This window comes from Zonotrichia leucophrys, chromosome 14 (genome assembly GCF_028769735.1).
Source record: "Zonotrichia leucophrys gambelii isolate GWCS_2022_RI chromosome 14, RI_Zleu_2.0, whole genome shotgun sequence".
In the NCBI taxonomy this organism is placed as follows: Eukaryota; Metazoa; Chordata; class Aves; order Passeriformes; family Passerellidae; genus Zonotrichia; species Zonotrichia leucophrys.
The window spans coordinates 8,897,032-8,921,977 of record NC_088184.1 but is presented as its reverse complement, the minus strand read 5'-3'; the positions used below and the strand labels follow the sequence as shown (position 1 = coordinate 8,921,977).

The 24,946-nt window shown below is 41.2% G+C and overlaps 2 protein-coding genes across 4 annotated transcripts; both read right to left on the bottom strand.

Annotated features, from left to right (window-relative positions):
* Window positions 1–4,190: 4,190 nt before the first annotated feature.
* LOC135454079 (acyl-coenzyme A synthetase ACSM4, mitochondrial-like) lies at window positions 4,191–12,158 on the bottom strand. Its single transcript, XM_064725822.1, has 14 exons — window positions 12,083–12,158; window positions 11,289–11,546; window positions 10,621–10,831; window positions 10,058–10,265; window positions 9,799–9,942; window positions 9,397–9,553; window positions 9,034–9,113; window positions 8,165–8,288; window positions 7,574–7,654; window positions 7,361–7,462; window positions 6,879–7,006; window positions 6,100–6,199; window positions 5,172–5,291; window positions 4,191–4,359 (listed from the first exon to the last, which is right to left on the bottom strand). Exons 2-14 carry the CDS (start codon window positions 11,487–11,489, stop codon window positions 4,273–4,275), a joined length of 1,743 nt encoding a protein of 580 aa, XP_064581892.1. The 5' UTR covers window positions 11,490–11,546; window positions 12,083–12,158; the 3' UTR covers window positions 4,191–4,272.
* Window positions 12,159–12,524: 366 nt separating this feature from the next.
* On the bottom strand, window positions 12,525–24,807 carry LOC135454024 (acyl-coenzyme A synthetase ACSM4, mitochondrial-like). Of its 3 annotated transcripts, none has more exons than XM_064725707.1 (14): window positions 24,750–24,807; window positions 20,227–20,492; window positions 19,235–19,445; window positions 18,590–18,797; window positions 18,044–18,187; window positions 17,475–17,631; window positions 16,941–17,020; window positions 16,178–16,301; window positions 15,385–15,465; window positions 15,158–15,259; window positions 14,125–14,252; window positions 13,927–14,026; window positions 13,215–13,334; window positions 12,525–12,817 (listed from the first exon to the last, which is right to left on the bottom strand). In XM_064725707.1, exons 2-14 carry the CDS (start codon window positions 20,425–20,427, stop codon window positions 12,731–12,733), a joined length of 1,743 nt encoding a protein of 580 aa, XP_064581777.1. In that variant the 5' UTR covers window positions 20,428–20,492; window positions 24,750–24,807; the 3' UTR covers window positions 12,525–12,730. The 3 variants fall into 3 exon arrangements, with proteins under 3 accessions (XP_064581777.1, XP_064581778.1, XP_064581776.1); XM_064725708.1 differs by having other exon boundaries at window positions 12,529–12,817; window positions 24,684–24,806; XM_064725706.1 differs by lacking the exon at window positions 24,750–24,807 and adding an exon at window positions 22,244–22,327 and having other exon boundaries at window positions 12,529–12,817.
* Window positions 24,808–24,946: the final 139 nt, after the last annotated feature.

The following is a 24,946-nucleotide window of genomic DNA, read 5'->3' as shown; positions in this document are numbered from 1 at the left end:
TGACTTCTAAGGACAAAACTCAGGGTAATAACTGGGATTTTTAGTTTTCTTTCCTCCTCTCTCTCACTGACCTGTCTGCCTACAGGGCTTACAGTTTCCTTCTGAATTTTACAGTTTGCTCTTCTGAACGTTCATTGTCTAGACATTAATTCCCTGGCTTTTCTGCTGTGCCATCACTTTTGGGCTCAGTAGTTCCCCCCATGCTCAAATGGTGCTTCAGTGTTTGGAATTCAAACCTTCATGGACAAGCCATAAGACATTATTATGATCTCCCTAACATGAAAAGCCAAATAATTGCTGTCACTGCCAGTGCTGAGGAAAGATTACAGTACCCAACCATCAGCTGAAGAGGTGATACATTGATGGTGGAATGTGTGTACTTAATTTGTCCTGATGCTGACTTGAAACTCAAGGATGGTTTGAAACCCTGGCCCTGAGATTCACTCTTCCTCTTGTGCTAGATTAAAACCCAGATTGGCTTGAGAAACTTGAAGATAATTTAAGAACAAGCCAATCTCACAGCCTTGGTGTTTCCCAGTACTGACTTGCCTTTCTTGAGGGTCACAGCTGTGTAATTAAAAAATGAATTTACATGTAATTCAGTGCATTTATCATTTCAGTAGTGAAATACAGTAGGGGAGATCTTTAAGTAACACCAGTAACTCCCACTGATTGGAAGCAGCTGGTAATATCCTGTGCCCAAAAGAATCATGCTGCAAAATCCTTCCTGTATTATATTCCTATTCAAAGAGCAATCACCCTGTGGTTATGCCATCTTAAAACAGCTAATCCTGTAGAGGGTTTACAGCAGAACCAGGAAAATCTGAGATAAGTAACACTCTGCTGCTGCTTTTTTTTTTTTTCTTCTTTTTTTTCTTTTTTTTTCTGGTTCACAGGTGTTTTTATGCTCAATACAGCCTTTGCCATAGAGTTCAGCTGCTGCTTATATCTTCTGAATCAAGTGCTGTAGCAGCATGGTGTGAAGTGCAAGGGCTACAGAGAGGTAACAAGAAATGTGAGATGTGACCTAGCAGGGATGATCTAAACCTCTGCTGTTCCCATAACCTTGGAACAGCTTGACTGTTATGGAAATGTCTCACAGTCTGAACTGACACCTCAGCCCAGGAAATCCTTGATTATATTTAATCCTGAAACTCTATGCAACCCAGTACTAGCTAGTCTGATCACCAACAATATTAAAAAATTCTCACAAAATAACATTTGGCACAGAGTTACATATATTGCGGCTTTCAGTAAAAGCACTGCAGATACAAAAAATAAGGACTAGTCAATTTTTCCCTTTTCTATCACCATTTTCAAGTACCTTTTTTCCCATGTACATTTAAAGTTATAGAGAATATACTGCTTTAGAAATATTTCAAAGCAGCAGAACAGCAATGTGATCTTCCACCCTTATTCAGAAGGTTGTTCTCTTAAGACTGACAGGAATCAGGATGGAATACACAAAATGGAATACACAGAAGTCCACGATGAGCATGTTCTGGTGAGGAGCTCAGCAGCAAAGAGCACCACTCTGTGTTTCTCAGTTTCTTCCTCTGAATGTTCCCAGAGATCATCTTTGACAGTTATTGAACAAACCCCCACTTGTCTGGACAGAGAAAAACAACACAACTTTGCAGTTTCATTACAAACTGTTCTCCTTTTCTGTAGCAAGCCTGCACATTTAAGTTTCAGGCTCTTTTTAGGATTTAGCTGGCAGACAGCACATCACTCCCAGTGCCCAACAAAAAGAGTAAGTTCTGTTTTAGAGAAACAAGGAATATCAATTGGTTGACTCAGTAATTCCTCAAGGCAGTAGTGCAGGACAAACACACCCCCCTGAAAGTGAGCACAGCCTTGGAGCACTGAGGGGCTCTGTGTGTTTGCTTGAAACCCTGGGCAGTGTGACAGAGCAAAGGCTGCTGCCCACACTTCAAACAGAAATGCTTTGATTCACCAGTTTGTTTCTTCCTTTTTTTCTGGTCAGGTTCAGGTAATCATTGCAGAACTGCAAGAACACGTTGTGTAGTCTGTCTGACCCAATGTGCAGACTGAGCAGGCTGTGCTGCAGCAGAGAAACCTCCTGAACAAGCCCTTCCCTGCTGGAATGAACAATTTGTGCCACTACCAGGGCTCAGGGAAAAGTCTAGCCAGGTCTGTTTAAAGCCCAGCACAGACCAATACCAAAAACCTAGAAACATGTTGCAGGATTATACTTTTAAATTTACTCTACAATCAATTACTTTCAAAGTTCATAATTAGATTATATTTAAAAATGTATTACTTACATGGAATAAATGTATTACTTTAAAAATCTGATTACTTCACTTCAAAGTGGATTACTTTTCCAAAAAGTACTCACATTTGAAAACTGAATGCCCTTAAAAAGAATCAGATGCTGAAATTGTGAGCAGATCACATTTTTCAATGTTTTTTCGATTGCATTTAAAGATCTAATCTGATTTCTTGTTATTCTGTCCAAAAATGGATTACATTTAAAATACAACATTACATTTAAGATATCCAACATGTTTTCCTTCTGTTCTGACTGAATGAAGGAGAGAAAAATTATTCTCTCAGAACAAAGCTGTAATACAGGAAAAGGGAAGGGAAGTTTAAAACCCTGCTACGGCCAGGTTTGAGCACAAGCTTATTTTGTTCCCTTTTCTTCTGGTAGAATCACATTAAACAAACTACTTGCTCCCATGGGGGATTTAATTTTCTACACTCACTAGAAGCCTGTGAGATTGTGTTTGACGATAACTTTATTTTGGATTTTAAGGACTTTATTTGGATTGTAATTAACAAATTAGCAGCTGCTGAGCTCTGTTGCTCTGCCACAGCTGATGGAAGCTCAGACAGTGATGGTGAGTTCTGAATCTTAAATCTAACACTTGAGTGTGATGGCCAAACTTGGCAAATTACCCCTTCTATTACTGATCTTTTCAATAACAAACCCTTTTCAAACAGATAAGCTTATGTGCATTTCATTTATAAATTGTGTTCGTTTTTTATTCTTACAGGATGACTATTTAGACCTAGATCAAGTATTAGCAGAAAAGTTGGTTTTATAGCAACAATCTGAAATTCTTTTAAATAACTAAACCCAAACTTCTCTAAAGGCTGTTCTGTTTTTCATTAAAGCTTAATTCCAAGTTTTGGTATTGTGGGAAAGGAAGTGAAGTTGTAGATCACTTATAAAATGCTCCTGCTCAATGAACTGGCTAAAATAACTGAAGCAAAGTCACAAAAATCACAATCCAGAAAATCTGAAGGACCAAGTTCCAAACCCATTCTGGAAATGCATTAAGCATTTCAAGACATAAAACTAAATATTAACTTTCTTACTAATGCAAGCATAGCAGTTTTATGTGCCAAATGCATACAAACCCCATATATTTATATATACCATATGTAGGTATATGTGCAACATTAAGCACATACTGTGAATTTCTACAGCTAACTAATTTCTCATTATGCATAACAGCATCATCTATTATTTCTCATAACTAAACATAATCTCAATTCCAATTTCATTTACCTCAGAGGGGTTTTTAAAGCAAAAGATGGGATCTTATGTTCATATCCATTTCAGAATACTTCCAGCCTTGCATTGAGAATTCCACTCCTGACTAGTGCTTGGAAGAGACAAGACACTTTCAAAAGAAAATATGTTCTCATCCTACCACCAAAAATGTGGATTTTGAACCTATCCAATAAAGCTGCTAATCCCCCATCTGTAACAATGCATTTTTAGGACTTTTACTGCCACTATCCAGTGGCACCAGAAAAGATGTTCTTTTCCAACCTCTTCATAATGTTGCATTTTTTGAACCCATATAGTGACCATACCAGTCATCATGTCCTTTCCATAAGCTTTGGATGTCAGGATAAACTCTCAGGAAATAGTGAATCAAAATATATTTGATGTAAAATACCTTTTCAAATGTGGGCATTATATTTTTTATTGTCTCTCAAGAATAACATCAAATAGAAGCTGGGCTGCAAGAGGGATGGTGAGGAAGTCTCAAAGGGAAAGGCTATTGAAGTTGTCTATTGAAAATTTTATTTTTCACCCAGAATAATACAATTCAGTCAGGTACTGACATTGGAAACTCAGCAAGCAGGCACAAATATTACATCTTGATGTTACCTGTAGTTTTTTGATGCTCAGGCACTTAACAAAAAGAGATCAGAATGATGGCAGCTATAGTAGTGAAATGTTTATAGTGCTGATGGAATGGAAGAAGTTCTGTTAAATTCCAAACAATGCTATATCCGTCCCCACTCTTTGTCTCTTAACTCATTCCTCTTGATCTTCCCAGTGACTGTCTTTGGCAGCTCTTTGACAAATTCCACCTAGATAAAATAGGGAGAAGGCAATGCTGCATGTTCTGCAGAGCTGGTTTTCCAAAACTCTCCAAGCATATGTGGAAAACTGAGAGGGCTCCCATCAGTAAGAGCTGCCTGCCTCAAATCCAAGCCAAACCAAAGCGCACATTGTGCCACTTGTGAAACCATCTCTGGGGCTGCCTAGATGGCCAAACATCTGCACAGCTGCCTCTCAGCTGCCCAAACTGAGTACAGTAACTCAAAGCAGAAGGGCAAATGCCTGAATGGTATCAGAGGTCAGAGATGAATGACAAAAAGAAGAAAGAAAAGGATGTTACAGCCCCAAAGTCTTTAATGGTTCTTAGGTCTGTGAGTTCTGCTCAAGTTAGCTAAGGCATTGCAGTAGATCTTTTCCTGTGGTGCTGGGATTACCAAGAAACACCAAGTGTATCCTCTTGGCCTTGGGTCAGTTTATTACTTGTAATGATCAGTGGGTAAAAACTTTAGATTCAGTCATATGCTACCTTAAAGGCATAGGAAGTGCTTGTTTGAAGGTTAAACACAAAATGGAGAATTATGATTGTGAGTCTGACTTAGAACATGGAGATCTGCCTGGGATATACAAAACCTAGAAAATTCTGAGAAGTTTGAAAAAGTACTTTACACAAACTCATGAAAAACATTCTAAACTAAAGTTATTTAGGAAAGGTCTTCTGGAGCCAGTGAAATGAATCTCTACTGCTGTCTCTTTTAAATGAATCATGAAAATCTAAATGGTAATTCTCCTGAGATTTAGGGAAGGGTACCCTGTTTTAAAGTTTCTTCTCAGAAATATTTACCTTTCTAGGATATTTATATGGAGCAGTAGTTTTCTTAACATGGTCCTGCAAGTCACGAGTTAAGCTCTTCAGGTCAGTGGATGGAAAAGTTGGGGACAGAACCACAAATGCTTTCACAACCTGTAAGGTAAAATTAACAAAAGTGATCTGATATCACATTTATTTAAGGGCTGATGTGCAGTTACCAGAGAGCAGCACTGCTCAAAGCCACAACAGTCATGAGGAACAGAGAAACCAGCACAGGATAAGAAATTATTGTGCCAGCTTCTGCATGTATATGTGCAGAAGGGAAAGTCTAAAGGACAGTCTTATTACAAATAAGACCCCTTTTCCCTTCTCAGCAGCAGCCAAGAGGAAGGGGCAATAAAATGTGTCTGTGGAGTTCTCTCTGAAGCTAAGGGACATTTTGTTTCTCTCTGAAGTTCAAACTAAGGACAGTAAGCACTGTTATCCTGGCACAGGACTGTGCATTTACCACACCTGCAAGCCCATGTCTAATTCTCAGGCAAGTGCAGTAGAACTTTGGCTACACCAAGAGTCATAAATGACAATTTAATTGTATAGACACATGCTTAAGAACAAAGGCAAAGTAAACATCACAGTAGTGTTCTCCACAGAGAAGACCTTGGGATGAAAAGAAACTCAGAAGAACAAAGGCATGTAAATGGGAAGGGATTTTGCTTGTCAGCCCCACTGGGGTTATCCATGATGGAAGTAGGTGTGGTGCTCAGGGACATGGTGTATTTGTGGACCTGACAGTGCTGGGTTCATGGTTGGACTCAATGATCTCAGAGGTATTTTCCAACCTAACCAATTCCATGATTCTAAGATGACATTATTGCCTTAGAGCTTTAAGTTTTTCAATAAAGTAGAAATTCCTTGATATCATTACATATTTGGACAAATGCATAGCTTCCCCCCTCCTTACCTCTCCTCTGAGGGGGTCTGGGCTGCTGACAACAGCTGTTTCCACCACAGCTGGGTGCTCTATCAGGGCACTCTCTACTTCAAATGGCCCGATGCGATACCTAGGTCAGGAAAAAGAAAAATGAGGTTTGGCTCTTGCTTTTTGTCTGGAAAAAACAGTACCAAAAGTTTTTAAATTTTCATGTTGAGGAAAAAAAAGCAATGCCACAACAAATCAATAACCAGCTATACAAGTTTTAGGCAAAATAGGAGAGCTGGCTGGGTTGGAAGTAGGAGCATTTCATAGTGGTGTTTGTGGCTGAGATACTTCTCCATCTGTCCCCTCTCCTTGGGGCTCTTGGGCTGGAGCTCCACCCCACCCTGTGGCTGGGGTCTGCAGCAGCAGCCTGTGCCACGTTATGGGATCACATCATACAATATCAAGTTCTTTCCTTTCAACATGTTAAAAATAAATTGTTTCAAAAGCTCTTTGAATCCAATAGAAGTTGCTTCAATTTTAGTCAAAAAATAAACTATATAAACATTCCCCCTTTGCCAGCTGAAGTCTTCATTCTTTGTTGAAACACACGAGATGTTGCAGGGGAAATGGATACAGTGTCATCACAGAGATGATACTCCAGGTCTGTGAAAAGCTAATAATAACAGCAAGTATTCCAAAATCAAGAAGTCAATACATTCCTGTCACAGGATTATGATGCCAGAAGCTCACATGTAAGAATATACAACACAACATGTGAGGATATACAATGGCAGGTCTGGAATGGGTGTGTGCAGACTGACCCTGAAGAAATGATGATGTCATCGTCTCTGCCAATAAACTGGAAATATCCCTCTTCATCCATTGTCCCTCTGTCTCCAGTGACATAAAAATCCCCACGTTCACTTTCTGCAGTTTTCTTAGGGTTGTCCTTAAAGTGGTTTACAAGCAGTAGTTTAGATTTTGAGCATGCATTTGCTATACATTATGCTATAACACACATAACAAGTGCACTGCAACTTAATTTTTCAGGCAAGGATGTACTGATATTGCTATAAGATACAATAAAATAGGTTTAAAATAATTTCTATTCTTTAAGAAAAAAATTAACTTGATCCTAAATTATTTTCTTTCATTTTCTAACACCCACCAATTCAAATAAACAAATTACCCTGGTAATAAATAATAAAATGGTGAAAAATGTCCAGCCTTTAGGACCACTATGCAATTGGAGAGCCTTTGGGGAGATTGGTAGTGGTGGCAAGGAATAAAATAAAGTTCTTACTAAATATTCAGAGAAAAAACCAAGTGGCCTTATAGGTTTGCTTCTGATAGCAATTTCCCCCTGTTGTCCTGGAGGCAGGATATTGGCATTTTTGTCTACGATCTAGAATGAAAAACAGTTCTTATTTTAGTCCAATGGAAAAACAAACTCCAAACACAAATCCAACCAAATAAAAAATCCCCCACGACAGAATCTAAAGAGCAGTCAACAAACCTGAACATCATAAAGGGGAGCTGCTTTCCCCATTGATCCAGGTTTAATCTTCATTCCTTTAGAAATAGAGCAGATTACTCCCTGTAAAAAATCAAAATCAAACCAAAGCTTTTCAGAAGAAAATTGCTACATTCACACTTAATTCAATAAATGTAGTTTCCAGACTAATTCTAAAGTAAGGAATTAAGATTCATAGAATCAATATGTCAGTGCTGTATGGTACGGATAAGCAAAATCATAAAACTCCCTGAAATAATCCTGTTCCATTCTCTGTGAAAAATTCATGTCCTCTGCTAACCAGTCTTCTTCCCTTAGATTCAAACTCTGCCCTCTTGACTGACACTGTTACTTGGAATTAGCTTAAGGACATTTGTGGAAATATTACAGCACATTCCCTCCCAAACCCTCATGTTCCTGGCAGGTTCTGTGAGGAGAGCCTTGAGAGGGAGTTCTTTCAGGGGTTACCAGGGAAGGGAATTACTGAAACATTCACAGACATGTGAAGGAGGAAACAGAATGTGTTCTTACAGCAAACCTTACAGCAAAAAGAAATTCCAGAGATTTAATAGGCCATTGTCCCTACAGATGTACCATTTCAGTCTGGCCATACACTTCATGGATGTCCAGCCCAGTGTAGCTCTTCCACTGCTCCATGACTTCTGGGTTGAGTGGTTCCCCTCCACTTATGCAGTACTTCAGGCTCATGAATTTGTATCTTCACAGGGAGTTAAAAAGAAGAAAGGCAATACTTAAATCTAGAGGGGAGACCAGGAGCAGGCAAGGGTGAGCACCATGGGAGAGCTGTTTACTGGGAGAGTTAGTGCCACAACGTGGGGAAATCAGAGGGGCCCTGATCCTTCGGCTCTCAATACAACAGGGATATGGCTCTGTGCTCAACACTCTCCATAAGTAGCAGTCAGACTTAAACATGTGAAAAATAAAATTTTTGCTGAAGTCAGCTGGGATTATAAATAAGCCAATACTGATCTGCTGAGCCAGGGCCCTGATTGCTGACCCTCTGCAAGAGGCCAAGCAAGAAAGTTCAAAAGGAAAGGAAGGAACAATGACAGGCAGTGAGAACTGGAAGAGGGGGTGAGGTACAACTGCCACAACAAATAATTCCCTCACAGTTATGCTGACATGCATTTTCTAGGATGAAGTCCTTCCCAAAGTCTGGACAATTAATGTGGTAGACAAAAATTATGACAAAGTATTTAACAGACTCTGAGTTTCATACTCACAAGTACAGTAGCATAAGTCTCAAATTTCTGAGGGAAAACATCAAGTTTCTCTGATCAAAAACCTCAGCAAAACTCAAATTTTTCATGATGGTCAAGGATTTCTCATCAAGGATATTTTCAACTAAATTATTGCCCTAGTTTGGGTCAAGCAGTTAGATATAGGAGATGACTAATTTAGTTAGGGTAAATTAAACATTACTAAATAATTTTTTTACATACTTGGACAGATCATTTTGCACCAGCATGCGGAACAGTGTTGGAGCACCGACCAGGGCATCAATTGGGAATCTGCAGAGAGTCTAGAGGATTAAACAATAAGAAGGACATGTGAAGCACTAGAGTGAATGGCAGGCATTTAATGCTGTTTGGATGAGTTTTGTTCATGTGCTCACCAGCTATGAGCAAAATGTATGAATGGATTGCATGTTTGTTCCCTTCTGTATACAATAAAAAATGAAAGTAGGGCTTTATACAACAATACAATATCTCAAACACAACACAATGAAATCTGTGGATGCTCTCAAGAATTGTTTTTGGCAAGCCTTCTGCAGATGAATACATTTCCATGAGTTTTTCCCTTACATTTAGGATAACTTCTGAGTCAGTCTGTGGTAGGTTATGTATAAAGACACATGATCCAAAAACCCAAGGATCAAAAAAAGATGCTATTGAAGTTAGTATCCATCCTGTGTCTGCAGTGTTCCATATCATTTGAGAGGGAGTCAAATCCAACCAGTACCTGATAGAGAGGAAAAAAAAAAAAAGTAAAAATAAAACATACCCAGAAAGAGGGTAAGAGATATTAATTGGAAGATTGAGACACTGGGGTGATCCTAGTCCCTAGAAATTTGATGGAGTTTTTACTCTGATTTCAAAGGGAGAAAGGCTAGGGATGTACACTGGTATTTCTCAGTTCTTTTTTACAATAGCTCTACTATGCAGCTTCAATTATCTTATGTTCAACCAGGCTTAACTCTTTCATACCTTTCACTTAAAAGGGGTCTGAAACCAAGACTGCCCTGGGAATGTTGAGTCATTTTTGGAGAACCTGTAGTTCCACTGGTAAAGAAGATCATCATTGGGTCTTGAATCCTTGTTTTGATGCATGAATGGTCAGCAGATTGATTTCTGTAAAAAGGAGAATGTAATTATAACTTCAATGGTTGCAGCTGATGTAAATGAGTGCTTGTGGGAACAGGTCTGCTCTGTCCCCGTGACTGCAGTGGCGCTCAGTCACACTCACTGGTACAGCTCAGTGAAGTTCAGCCATCCCTCCCTGCTGCCTTTGGACACCATTAGCTTGGTTTTCAGGAGCTGGCACTGGGATGCCACTGAATCCACTGCAGGAGCCAGTTTGTCAGTGGTAACGATGCACGCGGCCTTGGATGCCTGGAGTCGGTACAGTATGTCCTTGGCTGATAACTGGGATGTTCCTGGGATTATGACAATTCCTGGAAGACAGATAAAGTTAGTGTTGGTGTTTTTCTATGTCTGATTCTTTTCTAAGAACCTAAGATATTAAATATTCCCAAACTGATCTCTGATACGGATTTGCCCTGGTGTTCCCCAGCCAAACACTTAGATTAGATTAATGCAGATATCTGTACTCTCCTGTCAGGAATGAAATGTGGACCTGCCTGGTGACTTCCATGGCTCTTCCCTGCCTTCTGGCATCTTCCTGCCCACTGCATGGTGAAAACCCTTCAGGACTGCCTGGCAGCCAGTCCACTCACTGGATTATTACACTATTTTTCCTTGATAAACCATATCCATTCTGATTTGCAATGACCATTTGACCTCACTGACCTGCTCTCATACAAGCCACCTTGACCAGCCACCATTCTGGAATTCGTGGTAGGATCAGGATAAGCCTGTCTCCCTTCTGCAGCCCACATTCTTTAGTCAGTACATTGGCCACTTTCCGAGACAGGAACCCCAGCTCCTCAAAGCTCCACTTCACTTCTTCTCCTTCGCCATTTACCCACCAGAAAGCAGGGTTTGGTGGTCTCTTTCCAGCCTATGAAACATAGGAATTTAAACATAAAAGATTTTCTTCTGAAAGACCATGAAATAATAATGCACAGACATCTGCAAATTACGGAAGATTTGAGTATTTGACATAGCTGGCATATTAGTTATTTTTTTTTCTTGTCCCTAAAGGATCAGGATTTGCTGTTTATCAAGCTCAGTTATTCCCAATAGATTCTTCTTTTCTGAACTTGAAATGTTTACCAGCCTAATTGTCTCCAGACCCAAGTCCTAGTCTGGATCCTATTTCAGTTTAAGCCTTTCACTGTGCATTAATGGGCCTACAAAATAACAATAAATAAAGCAAGAAACAATGAACTTTTGTATAATTTCCTAATGCAAATTTTACTTGGCAACTGATTGCTTTTATAAAGAAGAAATCCCAGCTTATTTCAAATGAAATTTAAAATTAAAGTATTTCATTGGCACAACAGAAGATCACCTACCTTTTCAATCTCAGACCATTTGTCCAGTACATCACTTGCAAAGTTAAAGTACTTCGGTATTTCCTGTTTGCCCTGTCTGATGGACTCATACTGGGAATATACATCAGAGGAAAGCAGCCTGGGATGTCCATGGAAAGTCCTGTTAGGAGGCTTCAGAGTCCACAAGAATTTTAGATTCTGTAACTTCAACAGCAGCTTCATGGCTGAAGACTATGTGTCTAGATGCTGTACACTATATAAGAATTGTTGCTATGAATCCTGCAACAACAAACAAACAAAAACCAAACCAGCAAAAAAAAAGAAAAATAATATTGAGATTATCCAAAGATAATCCAGTTATGAATTAATGAGTTCTTCATTAAAGTCACTTGGCTAGTCAGAGCCAGACTGATGATTTTAACATGCTAATTAAATGTAAAGTTCCCTGTCCTCCTTTCTCATATTTTTAATTTTTAAATTAATTGCCCACAACTCTCCATAGTAAAACACAACATCACATATTATTCTTTACATTAGAAGAATATTCCTGCTTCATACATGCAGTATCTGATTCTCAATTCCTTTTTCTTTTCTGCTTGTTTCCAAACTAATTGCATCAAGAATCTCACTGCTTTAGCCCCAGCAGTCGCTGACTGATCCATCCATTCACCACATCAATCCCAAGAGCCTTCACTTTATTCTGTGGCCCCTAAGTCTGAGATAGAGACTTTTCTACTCATTTTTCTGGCCTGTCTGCTGTGGTCAGGAGAGATCAGGAGCTGCAGGGGGAGATCCTCTTCATTCATTTCACTCACCTGTTAGGACATGTTTCCCATAAGAGGCACTGTAAGATCAGCTGTTCCCTGGAGATGTGAAACCTGGAAACTCCTTCATAAAGCTTTTGGAGTGAAACCCCTCTGACTTTATTGCTCACCTCTTCTGGAGTAATGAGAACAGAATGTGGCACAAAACAGACCAAGCAGCAGAATTCTTTCTGTGGAGTAACTTTTTTTCTTGTAATCATTTACACCATTGTTAATTGTGCGTCATTTGCACCTTAACCTAAAGCATTTTGGGTCTTCTTTTGCCTCAACTTTAACCATTTAAGTACATCACAAATTCATCATGATGAAGAGGAGAATTAAAAAGAAATTTTTTTTTATTCCCACTCTGAAAGAATTTGAGAATGGTGCAGTGGTAGTTATTGACAAGAATATATTAATGTGCTGCTGATAGCCACCACAGGACAAAGATTATTTTTATTAACTTCTCTTTTATTTTCATGTCTCTGAGAGTTGTAGTTACACTTTGTTTGAGTGTTGTCTACTTTTTCTTCCACAGTTTGTTTTTTGCCATGTTTCCACGTGTTCTAGGTCATAAACATGTGCCATGTTTGATGTCTTATGGTTGGTACAGGTAATAGAATATTTCTCTCCTTGTTTCCCACATCACTCTTGCTCTTTTTATGCTTTTCCCCACTCTTTGCTCCTTAGAACATTTCTCTGGATTTTCCCAGTGACTGTCTTTGGCAGCTCCTTAACAAACTCCACCTGAAAGGGAAAAATACATCAGTTTAAATTCCCAGCTGAAGGAAAGACACCTTTTCATTATGGTTGGGGATAGAAGGATGGGAAGCTGCAGAGCCAGCATGAAATGCTGACTGAATGCCTTGCCCATTTGAGCTGCTGTGAAAAGCCCAGTACTCCATGAATAAAAGACTGGGCATCATGAAGTAAAATTTCACCACCATTGCCTCCCTCTGGTTCCATTCTAGCACACACAGCCAACCCAAGGCTGCAGCTGCAGCAGACCCTGTCATCTACTTTCATTTTATCCAACTCTGGTTGGAGTGTTTGTCAGAAAGGTGTTGAAAAAGAGCTGAAGCAGGACAAAAAATGCACAACTTCAGGTACAATGAGAGAGCCTGTCTTTTTGGGCTGTACTTACCTTCCTTGGATACTTGTATGGTGCAGTCACCTTCTTGACATGTTGTTGAAGCTCCTCAGCTAATTTTTTTTGATCATGTGATTCATAGGCAGGAGCTAAAACAACAAAAGCTTTGACCACCTGTGCCACAAAAATGAAAGGGTTCCATTAACTTCCAGAGGTGGCAATAAGGGAATACATTTGTTTTGAAAAGTGAATGTCAAAATTCAGAATGCCAAAATTTGATCTTTTTCTTTGTTTTCCCTTTTCATTAGCTGTTTACTGGAGAATGCTGTGCTATGAAGGACCCATTCTGGAGCAGGGGATTTTTTTCTTATTTCCCTTTAAGTTATATCCTAATTAAGATGAAAATCTTGACTCTGTTGCTCAAAGAAATGTTGCAAAGTTGAAAATGTAAAGCAAAAATGAAACACTCTGGATGTCACTGCTACACTGCACTAAGTGACAAAACAAGAAATAATCAAAATTTCATTGCTTAGACAAAAATATGTCTTAATTAGTCTGAAAAGCTAAAATATTTTTCCACATAAAAACGGCAAACAAAGAAATAATTCTGATATTGAAAGTTTGATTAAGATATGGATTTAAAAAAAATTAGCCTATTTTTAAAATATTCAACAGATTGAATTCCAGGGAAGCCTAATACATATAAGGAAGTTGATACTTAGTAGAAAGGGTATTTCTTTTACATTAGTTTCCTATTTTGCTTTACCTCCCCTCGCACTGGGTCGGGACTGCTGACCACAGCCGCCTCCACCACTGCTGGGTGCTCTATCAATGCACTCTCCACCTCAAAGGGGCCAATGCGGTACCTGGGGAGCACAGAGACAGCTCAGCCCAGCAGCAGGGACCAGTCCTTGGCCTTGCCAGGCTGCATTTCACCAGGCAGATCTAACAGGAGATGCCTTACCCAGCAGAGTTAATGATATCATCAGCTCTTCCAACAAACCAGATATATCCCTCTTCATCCATAAAGCCTCTGTCTCCAGTGAGATAAAAATCTCCACACAGAGTGGCAGCAGTTTTCTCTGGATTATCCTGGCAACAATCAAATATTTCAGAAAAGGTACCTGATTATTACTGAAACATAATGCATTTCCTTAGCAGTGATGCAAAAAATGACAAAAATAATTTTTTCAGTTGTTCTCAAAATAAGTGTGTTCAGTACTGTTTCATGTTTTCAACTAAAAAGCCATGTTAATTAGCAGTTTGGTGCCTGAAGTGTGTGGCAGGTGGAAAAGAGCACTACACACTAAAGAATGTATGTAGAGATTTCTGTTCTAGAGAGAAAAGTTGTGCTCTATCAAAATGCCCATCCATCAAAGCAAATGTGTGACCCACAAAAATGTGTAACCCACTCTGTTCAGGGAGATGATTTATCATTGGAAGTGGTTGCCACAATAACCTCATGTCAAAATAAACTTTTTACCCTTAACTGACAGGATCAAAACTGAAATGAGGTCACCTGCAGGAAAACTTCATTGTTTGCATTGACCTATAGGACCTCTACATCCAGTGTAACCTCTTGGTCACACAGGAAAACACTTTGACAACAGAAGACAGAGTGAAAACCAGAAGCTATAGTATTGATCTTGTAGAAGTTTCTTATCCCTTAGTGAGCAATTACATTTTACAAGTTGCTGCTTGAGTATGCTACAAATATCCAAATATTATGAGGGTTCAGAAAAGGATTAAAAACATAGATAGCTTATTAATTATGATAGTTCAGTTGCAGGGGAGAATGTCTTTAAGTTTGCCTGGGTCAATGCTTTCTTAAGAATGTCCTGCCCCTCAGCATCACCACACACTGATCAGGCTCAAAGTCCTCACGTAACCCAGGGAGACTTTCTGAGAATTCTGCATGGAGTTGTGCTCCTGGCAGACCTTTGCCCTGGTGTCTCCTGGGTGCCTGAGCAGGCACAGGCACAGCAAGTCAGGCTCACCAAGTACTCGGAGAACAGACAGAAGGGACGCTTGGGCTTCACCCGGACAGCAATGGTGCCCTCTTCTCCTTGAGGCACCACAGCCCCTTGCTCATCTACGATCTGCAGAAAGGACACACACAGCAGGGCTGCTTTGATCAGCTCACAGGAACATCTGCTGCAGCTCAGTGCAGGCCACAGAAGGGACACAGCACTGCCTTATACTTCTACCCACAACTGCCACATACCTGCACATCATAAGGGGGAGCAGGTTTTCCCAAAGAGCCAGGTTTAATTTTCATTCCTATTAAATTGGCACAGATTGCCACCTGCAGAATAGATTTTTAAAATATTTTTTAAAATTGTTGCAATATCTTGTAAATTTTGTTATTGTTTGCATTAGGCATCTTTCCATGAGTTTGTGTGACAAGGGCTAAATGGGGACCAAAGCACTGTGGTTTTTTGAGAACACCAGAGGGGTTGAGAGGCATTTCAGGTCAGACCTGTGAGAGCTTTGTTTTGTTGAGTCTGAGCCAGTGGATTGTCCTGCAAACTCTTGACTTTTATTTTGCAGGACAGCAGATTATTATTACAGATCTTATACTGGGACAATTAATTTGGGACCATTTCAAGGGCAAAATGAGAGAAAGCCTGAGATCTAGCTCTTAATAGTTTTGTTAATGTTCACTTACAGAGAAGTCTGGGATGTGAGCTGGTTTAATGTTTGCCATTAAAAACTCACACTGGCCAAATTGATAGTTGGAGCAAATTATGTGTTCAGGGGTTATTTTGAAGTAAAGATGAGAAAGAGATCTACAACTTATTTGATGTGAAGTGTCTCTGGCAAGGTTTTTGCAGGGGTCTAAACTATTAGAATATGCAGCTTGCTGATTCTGGAACTGTATAATCATAATGATACAAAGCCTTTTTTTTTAAATCATGTAAATGATTCTAACCTTTTCCATTGATTTATCAAGGACACCATGGCTCTAGTAGTCTTACCTTTGAATGGGTATACTACAAGAATTAATGCAAACGTACTGTTTCACTCTGGCCATATCCTTCATGGATATCCACCCCTGTCTGGGTTCTCCACTGGGAAAACACTTCAGGATTGAGAGCTTCCCCTCCAGTTACACAGTGCTTCAGACTCAGGAACTTGTACCTTGAGAGGAAGAGCAAATGAAATAATTCTCTTAACTCCTAAAATGAGCAGTGAGCAACCTTAACTAAACAGACTTCCTCGGCTTTCCAAGTACACCTAAGACTGAGGCAAAGGCTGAACAGGATGACAGAGTCTGAGCTCTCTGCTAAAACCTGGACTGGCTTTTGGTAGGATGAAAGACCTATGTGACAAGAATGAGTACCTTACCAAGATGTGAAAACTCCTTGCAAACCACTTCTCACAAGCTGGGTATTTTACAGAGTAACAAGTCAGGAAGAACAGCTGCCAAGTAACTCTCAGCACGTGGAACTCCTCTAACTACTCCCTCATTCTCAAGCATGTGAGAACAACTCCATGGTGCACCAGTAACTCCCTGATCCAATGCTGCCCAAAACATTGACTTCAATTGAACTGTGAAGCCTAAATTCAGAGGAAGTGACAGATTAAAAAAAATCTCCAGGTAGCCTATGGTGTGGCTAATTCTTCTCACATTTGAAAACAGAGAGTGTTCTTTACTGAGAGCAAGCTTTGCTAATTAGGTTTCCTTGAACTGTAAAAGAGAATTAAGGAACCTAAGGAACTAAGCATGCAGAGGTGTCCCAGCATTGTACCCCAGCCTCCCTCCCCTCCCTGCTGTACCTGCTCATGTCATGTTGGACCAGCATGCGGAACCCGGTGGGAGCTGTGCAGAAGGTGGTGATGGGATATTTTGAGAGAGTCTAGAAAAATAAGAAATTATTGTGCTGAAAAGAAAGTGTAATGCTGGGCCTGACTTTGTGAATGTGCAGGTGATTAACACAATTTACATGCTCAAATGTCTGCAAGATAAAAACCCTAAAAATACTGTACCAGGCAGTCCAACTCCTGCACAATATGGAGCTTTCTGTTCAACAGAAGTCACTCATGTAAACGAAGGACCAGTGAGAGCAGTAGTTCCAGTTAAGGGTTTTTTGGGGGGGTTTCCAAGGTGTCTGTGTCCCACGCTCAAGCCTAATTGTGATAGGGAACACTACTACAACTTTTCCAGTATTCTTGGGAAAGTCAAGGTTTCTGCCCCACACAAGAGGCCAGTGTTGAGGAGAATCATCCAGCTGAGTGGTCTTGAAAAAGTGCTGGGAAGAGGAATAGGCATTCTGGTACCTTTGGATTGCTTGGGATGTGGGGATTACTCACAGTTCCAATAATTTCTGGTTGAAACACTGGCATATGGTGTATAAAGACACAGGCTCCACAGATCCATGGTGAAAAAACACTGCAGTAGGCTGATTTTGCCCAGCCAGTATCAGAGGTATTCCACATTACATCTGAAGGACCCAAGCTCAGCCAACGCCTGATGAAAAAGCAGAGATGAAAAAGACTTTCAGGGAAAGCAAATCCGCACCAAGCCACAGATTTAACTTTTAAGGTATAATGAAACAGCCCAAGGTTGCTTTGGCTCTCAGGGAAGGTTGACCCAACATGAGAGCACTTGACTTCCTCTGGTGCGCTTGTAGGGACGCTCTCCTTATTGCTCCTCTGCTTTCAGCCCTGCAAGTGACACAACTCTGCACATAATGAGCTCACCTGGGCCCTCAAGAAGGTTTTAATAACAAGGGTTTTACCATGAGAGAGGAAAGATGAAGAAGCTGCAAATCCTACAGTGATGAAATGCCTACATTTACTGGAATGTTATGGTCTCGTGTTCAGTTTAGTGCTGATCACAGCACTTAATCAGGACCCTGGGGGGAACTGCAAGGTAATACCTGCCAGTGGTTACAAATCCAATGCCGTAACTGGAGTAGGAATGCAGCACCATTTTTGGGAAGCCTGTAGTTCCGCTGGTAAAATACACAGTCATTGGGTCGTTACTCCTCGTCTTCATACATATATGTTCAGCAGATGCAGTCCTTCAGAAGAAATTATGTACTCTGGTCACTGCATGCAGTTTTCCACCAAGAAAGCAGTATTTTTAATGTTTAGGAGATCAACAGGAAAGCTGCCTCAAATTATATGATCTTACTAAATCCATTATATATCACAGGGAAAAGTTAGAGAACACATTTTGCATGTCACATATACTCTGAGTCACAAGGGTGAAGAGCAAGAAGAAGCTGAAGGACCTGAACTTGGGTCCCAAAACCTGGGTTGCATGAATATGTACTTAATGCAGTGTAATCCCAGTGCTGCAAGTTGACAGAAATGTAACTCGTTCATATTTTGAAAATTACCCCCACAACTCAGCAATGCCACCTGAATGATACAGCTCCCAAAACCTCAAAGAACTGGAAAGAAAAGAGCTGGATACTCACGCAAGGAGTTCTTTGAAGTTCAGCCACCCATCCCTGCTCCCCTGGCCTACAATGAGTTTGGTTTTCAGGAACTGGGTGTCAGACAGGACAGATTCCACTGTAGGTGCCAGGGCATCATCGGTAACAATGCACTTGGCCTTTGAAGCCTGGAGTCGGTATAAGATGTCTTTGGCAGTTAGTTGGGTTGTTCCTGGAAAAAAGACAATTCCTGGAAAAAAGCAAGAAGGAATTGAGAAAACTCAGCATTTCCCAAAATGACTTGATTATGTCTCTCTGTTGATGCTGATTTTATCCATCATGGATGTTTATCAGTTTAAAAGCAGAGCAAAATAGATCTATTGAATTATTAATGACTCCAATCATATAAGTTCTCCATTATAAATTCAGCTCCCTTCCAATGTATGTGGCCAAGTGCGGCCTTTGGTTGCAGCCATTCAGCCCTCACTGGCTGAATTCACTGATTTTGACTGGACCATGTCTGTGCTTGCTGTGTGGGTGCAGCCAATACTCTCTCTAGCCAAAAAAGCAGCTGTAGAGGCCCCAGCAGAATATTCCTGTTTGCATTTTCTTCAGCCTCATCTAATAGATGGCTTGTAGGCTCTGTTTGCTTTCTGTCTGCAGCCACCAAGTCCATGAGTCACTCACCTGCTCGTATGCAGGCCACGTTCAGGAGCCACCACTCAGGAACACGAGGCAGAATTGCCACAATTCTGTCTCCTCTCCCCAAACCACAGGCCTCAGAAAGGACATTGGCTGCCTTCTTGGACAGAGAGCCAAATTCCTCAAAGCTCCACTTCACCTCCTCTCCCTTACCATTGACCCACCAAAAAGCTGGATTTGTTGGTTTTCTTCCCTCCTTCAACACATAAGAAGACATAATAATAAGAAAAACTTTAAAAAGTTTCACTTCAATACAAAATAACGCTTAACTAAGCAAATCATACCTGGCAATCTCTCTCTTAGGGTGACACCTGTATTTCTGATAACCAAAATAAAATCATGCTTTCCACTCTGCAGCCGATACTGCCTAGTACCCATGAGGAAAATGGATTTGTATCATCTGACATTCTTTCCACTGTCTCCTCATTTAGTCCGGAATGAAGTCAATTCCCTTACTATGTCCTGGTAAAGTGTGTGGTTTATGAATTTAGGATCAGTGCAGTATTGATAACACACTGATGCTTTAGTTGTTGCTAAGCAGTGCTTACTCTAAGTCAAGGACTTTCCAGTTTCCCACACTCTGCCAACAAAGAGCTGCACAAGAAGCTGGGAGAGATCGTGGACAGGACAGCTGACCTGAACTGCCTGAAGGGATGTTCCACATCACAGGAGGTCCTGCTCAGTTTACAACCTGGGAGGAAGTTTGCTGGGAGGTGTTTGGGGATGGGCTGGGCATCAATCAGTGGACAGTGAGCTAATACTGCTACTAATATGATGATGATTATTATTATATTTCAATTCTTAAACGGTTCTTTCCTCAACTCATGGGTTTTACCTTTTTTCCTCCTGTTTCTCCTCCCCATCCCACTGGATGTGTGTGGATGTGTGTGGGTGAGATCCAGGGGCTCTGTGGTTCTCAGTTGACAGCTGGGGTTAAACTACAATTCAATGTCTATAAAATAAAAGACAAATACTACCTTTTCCAGTTGTGTCCACTTATCTAAGACATCACTCGCAAAGTTGAAATATTCTGGCACTTCCCTTTCACCCTGGATTATAGATTCAAACTGGGAAGCTATCGAAGATGTAAGAAGCCTGTTGTTTCTATGGAATGTTCTGGAAGGAGACCTGAGAATCCACAAACACTGAGGAATCCAGGATTTAAGAAATGTCCTCATGATAAATGATGCTTTATCAGATGATGAGGGGAAGGAATCAGGTGTACATCTAAGGAATCAGTCACCTGGAATGAAAGAAAAGACATTAAACAAATCCAGTTATTGGATGCTGTCCCATGTACGATGTCGGATAAATGAATGCAAACCATCTTGAATAAATAGGTTGTTTACACACATCCTCATTTTATATCATGTTACCTGTATTTTTGTGACGTGAACATTTAACATTATGGTATATAGAAGGAATAAGCACAGTCACCTTGAGTTTAAAAATTAGCAGAGTTGTTGCTATGAATCCTGCAACAAAAACAACAACTGTGGAATCTCATCCAGCTGGAATAAATGGTGGCTTAACCTCAGTAGCATAGGCAGGGGGCATCAACCTGAGGCCATGGGAAACAGGGCACTGAAAAAAACTCCTCATGGCAAGAAGAGTGGGGTCATGGGAACCAATATGTTAATAGAGCTATCCTATATTTGATCAGGTTTCTGGTTCTTGTTCTCAGTTGGTTCAGTACCTTTTACAAATAAGGTCATGTTCTGAGTTCACATTCCTGACTGGATCCTTGCCCTTAGAAGATCCCTATACCTTGTAATATTTGCCACACCCCCTCCCCCCCATCTTTGGATCATGCCCCCAAACTCTGCGGTTTCTATGTTTGTTATTTTGCTATTAAATTTTTTTTGGGTTTTTTTTTGGGCAGGACCATGATTCCCATCCCTTTTTTTGTCAGTTTCCCTGGCCAAGTTGAACTACGGGTTGCAGCGAGTGAAAACTACAAAGACTGGCGCCCAAACAAGGACCTCATATTGAGGGATCTTCTGTTTGATTTCACTGGGTTTTATCAGTCATAAGAACCTTTTATTTTCTCTGCTGTGGATTAAATCAGCAGGCCTGACATGGTTACAAGCAACCCTCGGAGTCAGATCTTTTGGATGCCTGCCAGAAAAAGCAGGTAAGTAGAGAAAAGAGACACTTATTCCTGCTGCTCCTACCCCAACGCGGGCAGCATACCCCACCTAATCCCGATTATTATGGGAATAAGACTGTCAAGACTAGATGGGGACAAATACAATAACTAAATTTTTCTTAGCGGTCCACAGAAGACAGGCCAAAAATCACGAGTTAAAACCCCCTATTGGGTGTTTCGGAACTTCCTGGCAACTGTAGCCAGTAGCGCTGTGCCAGGCTCTGCCGCAGCCAGGGCCCTGCTCTCACCCGCCCACAGGGCCCTGCCCAGCCCGGCCGCTTGTGCCTGACCGGCTGCAGCCCCGGCTCGGCCCCGTGCAGGGCTGCACAACACGGCACGGACTGTGCAATCTTCTCTGTGGGATTTTGGAATTTTGTGGGCGTCACGCTTTATGACCTAGCTACCAAGGGGGACCGTCTCGTGGTGTGCCTGCTTTCTGTGTGATTCTCAGAACGCTCAAAGCCAAAGAGCAGCAACTGCCGGCGCTCGGCCCCTCCCTGGCCTTGCTGGTGTGGCAGGAATCCGGGGGGTCCGGGGCCACTTCGCTGTGCAGGATCTCTTCCCAAACCGAGACTGCTTTGAACTCTCTCACCCTGGGGATGGAACGCCAGGGTGGAACCTGTCCCAGACACAGAGGCAGTGCAAATCGCAACCCCTGCCCCTTCGTGTTCCTTCCGCTGTCCTCCCGCAGACTGCCCTAGAATGGAACTCGACACAAGTTACTCAGCTACCCTGCATTCCCTTCTGCGTCCTCTGCTTGGGATCCCTCTCGGATCTCCCCTGCCTTTCCTGCTCCTCACCACCCCAACCTCTCTCCTGTCCATCTGAATATCGTGTTGTATTACCTGCTAACCACCCTGCTAACGTCTATGCCACCAGAGGCACCATGCTGCCTGAGCGGTCCCCCTTCAACTGCACCCCAGCATGCCCCGGGCCACGCCCCTCCTGGGCAGCAGAGCCACGCCCACCACGCTCCCGAAGCGCTGCTGTCCAACATGGCCGTGCCAATGTCCCCATGGCTGTGCCTGCGCCAGAGCACCAGCTCTGCCTTTACCCTTCCAGCAATAACAACACTGTGCTTGCATCCTCCCCTCTCCTCAGAAGGAAACCTAATCCCTTCTAGAGCCAGTGATTCCACTGATCCGTGGCAGAAGAGCCACACTAGTATGGTAAAGAACAGAAGGGGAAGAGCTGGTCCTACATGGGAACCTCGAGCCTACAGGGAAATACAAAGACTGTAAGGCTGCCGAAAGCTATGGACAGGCTTTTCCTTTCTTCAGCAGTCGAATGCAAGCTATTTTCACTGCATATCTTTTAGGCCCTCATGACATACAGCGCGTGATGACTGTGCTGCTGTCTTCGGCTGAATTCAGCCTGTGGGAAAGGGGGTGGAAGAGATTGTTACATCAATTGTTGCATGTTAAATCAGTTGTTGCTTTACAGTGCTGAGGACCAGGCACAGGCAGTGCTAACACTAGAACACTCAGCTGGGCAGGGAGCTCATACCCAGCCCCAAGATCAGGCTGCAAACTTCTCAAAGCCAGTGCTTGATGATATTAAAAATGCAGCAAGGAAAGCACTCATGCAAATCCCTAATGGTAACACACCTGCTCCAGACTTTGTAGATATAAAGCAAAAGCCTAGTAAACCATGCATAAAGGTAAAGTTTTGGCACCCCTTCACCAGAATCATCCACAAGCAATTGTTTATCATTATATGGATAATATACTTACTGCAGCTAAAAATGATCCATTTTACATTCAACTTTGAAAGTCACCCTCACAGCCACCCAACAAGCTGGACTGACCATTGCAGAGGAAAAGATACAGCAAACATCACCCTAGAAATATTTGGGACTTAAACTTCTCTCTCAGACTGTTACAAATCATTAATTAGGTTAAACATTTGATAAAGATCATTAATAAAGATTTAGTCTTGTTCTTTGTTTTGTTACATGACTTTTTAATTTGGTAGCTGATTCTGCTTATTTTACAGGTATTGTTGAGGGAGCTGAAAATTCATTCCTGGAGACAGTTACTAATGACCAGTTATACTCCTTGCTTAAAAGTTCAATTTTTATTCTTTCTCAGAAACAGCATCCCTATTTTGTCATGTATGTACATTCTCATTCTTCTTTGCCAAGATTCCTAACAGAAGGTAATAAACAAACTAACACACAATGTCACTACATGCCCTGACTGCCAGAAATATTCTCTGCTGTCTGTTGGGGCAGGAGTAAATCCTAGAGGGCTTCACAGTTTACAGATTTGGCAAAGCATGGGACCCATTATGTGTCTTTTGGTTGTTTTAAATGTATACATGTTTCCATAGAAGATTCTCAGGAGCAATCTTTGCCTCTGCTCACAAAGGTGAAAGAGCTAAAGATGTTATTAAACATTTCCTACAAGGAAATTTCATCTCTAGGAATCCCACAGGAACCAAAAAAACGAGATCATGGGCCTGCCTATGTCTTTTACCCCTTGTCCCATGTCTTCACTTGTAGCTGTTTATTCTCACATCTTTGGTGCACAGATTTCAGCATTGGTGACATTTTATTCCTCAAGAAAAGTTACTTATTTAACATTGGAACTATTGCCTTTTTCCTTAGCAGAACCTTATACAGGTTAATTTAACCTTATTTAATCTGCCCATCAGGCAAATGAGTTCAAATACCCAGAACTTAACACAAGTTAATCTTTTCAGTGGTGTCTGCCAACATAAATAGTCTGGATGCAGTTTTCCCACCCAGAGAGATATTTTGTCAAAAGCAGCAGAAATTCTTGGTGTTCTCCACAATCCTTGGACATTGTGCAGAGAAACACTGACCACGTGTAAACAGTCCTTAATCACTTAGGCAGATGTTTCTCCTTTCTCAGTCTGCTCTAATTCTCTGATTTAGCTGTAACTTGTGTATTCCAGAGCATTAGAATGACAAAATCTACACAATAGCCTATGAGAGAAAGAGGAGGGACATAATATTTAGGAATATTTAGGGAAATGACATTCAAGACTGACAAGATGAAACCCATTTGGAGTTTGGGACTCCCAAGTGCTGTACAAAAACATCCTCCAGGAATTCTATGAGAACCTTTGAGTTTTTAGCATTTTCTTACCTGTAAATGTAGAGGTGAAAATGAATACAGGAAACTGAGGAAAAGAACCAGAAATGGCAAAGTTCTCAGAATGAGGAGTGAGACTCAAAAATGATTACTCCTGATTTAATACCATTTGCTTTGCTCAGTGATCATCAGCATGACGAGTGCAGATAAATAACATTTTCCTCACCTTTCTGCTGTGGACAGGATGGATCAGGAGCTGCAGGGGGAGATCCTCTTCATTCATTTCACTCACCTGTTAGGACATGTTTCCCATAAGAGGCACTGTAAGATCAGCTGTTCCCTGGAGATGTGAAACCTGGAAACTCCTTCATAAAGCTTTTGGAGTGAAACCCCTCTGACTTTACTTCTTCTGAAATAATGAGAACAGAATGTGGCACAAAACAGACCAAGCAGCAGAATTCTTTCTGTGGAGTAACTTTTTTTCTTGTA

What these genes read in the sequence shown, in the direction of transcription:
- LOC135454079 (XM_064725822.1), bottom strand. Translation starts at nt 11,489, where the DNA reads ATGAAGCTGCTGTTGAAGTTACAGAATCTAAAATTCTTGTGGACTCTG. An exon ending in ACTCAGAAGTTATCCTAAAT is followed by an intron (nt 9,114 to 9,396) that starts GTAAGGGAAAAA and finishes TTAATCCTCTAG; the next exon opens with ACTCTCTGCAGATTCCCAAT. An exon ending in GTGCAAAATGATCTGTCCAA is followed by an intron (nt 8,289 to 9,033) that starts GTATGTAAAAAA and finishes CTCCCTGTGAAG; the next exon opens with ATACAAATTCATGAGCCTGA.
- LOC135454024 (XM_064725707.1), bottom strand. Translation starts at nt 20,427, where the DNA reads ATGAGGACATTTCTTAAATCCTGGATTCCTCAGTGTTTGTGGATTCTC. An exon ending in AGTGGACACAACTGGAAAAG is followed by an intron (nt 19,446 to 20,226) that starts GTAGTATTTGTC and finishes TATGTGTTGAAG; the next exon opens with GAGGGAAGAAAACCAACAAA. An exon ending in CATACAAGTATCCAAGGAAG is followed by an intron (nt 12,818 to 13,214) that starts GTAAGTACAGCC and finishes TTTCCCTTTCAG; the next exon opens with GTGGAGTTTGTTAAGGAGCT.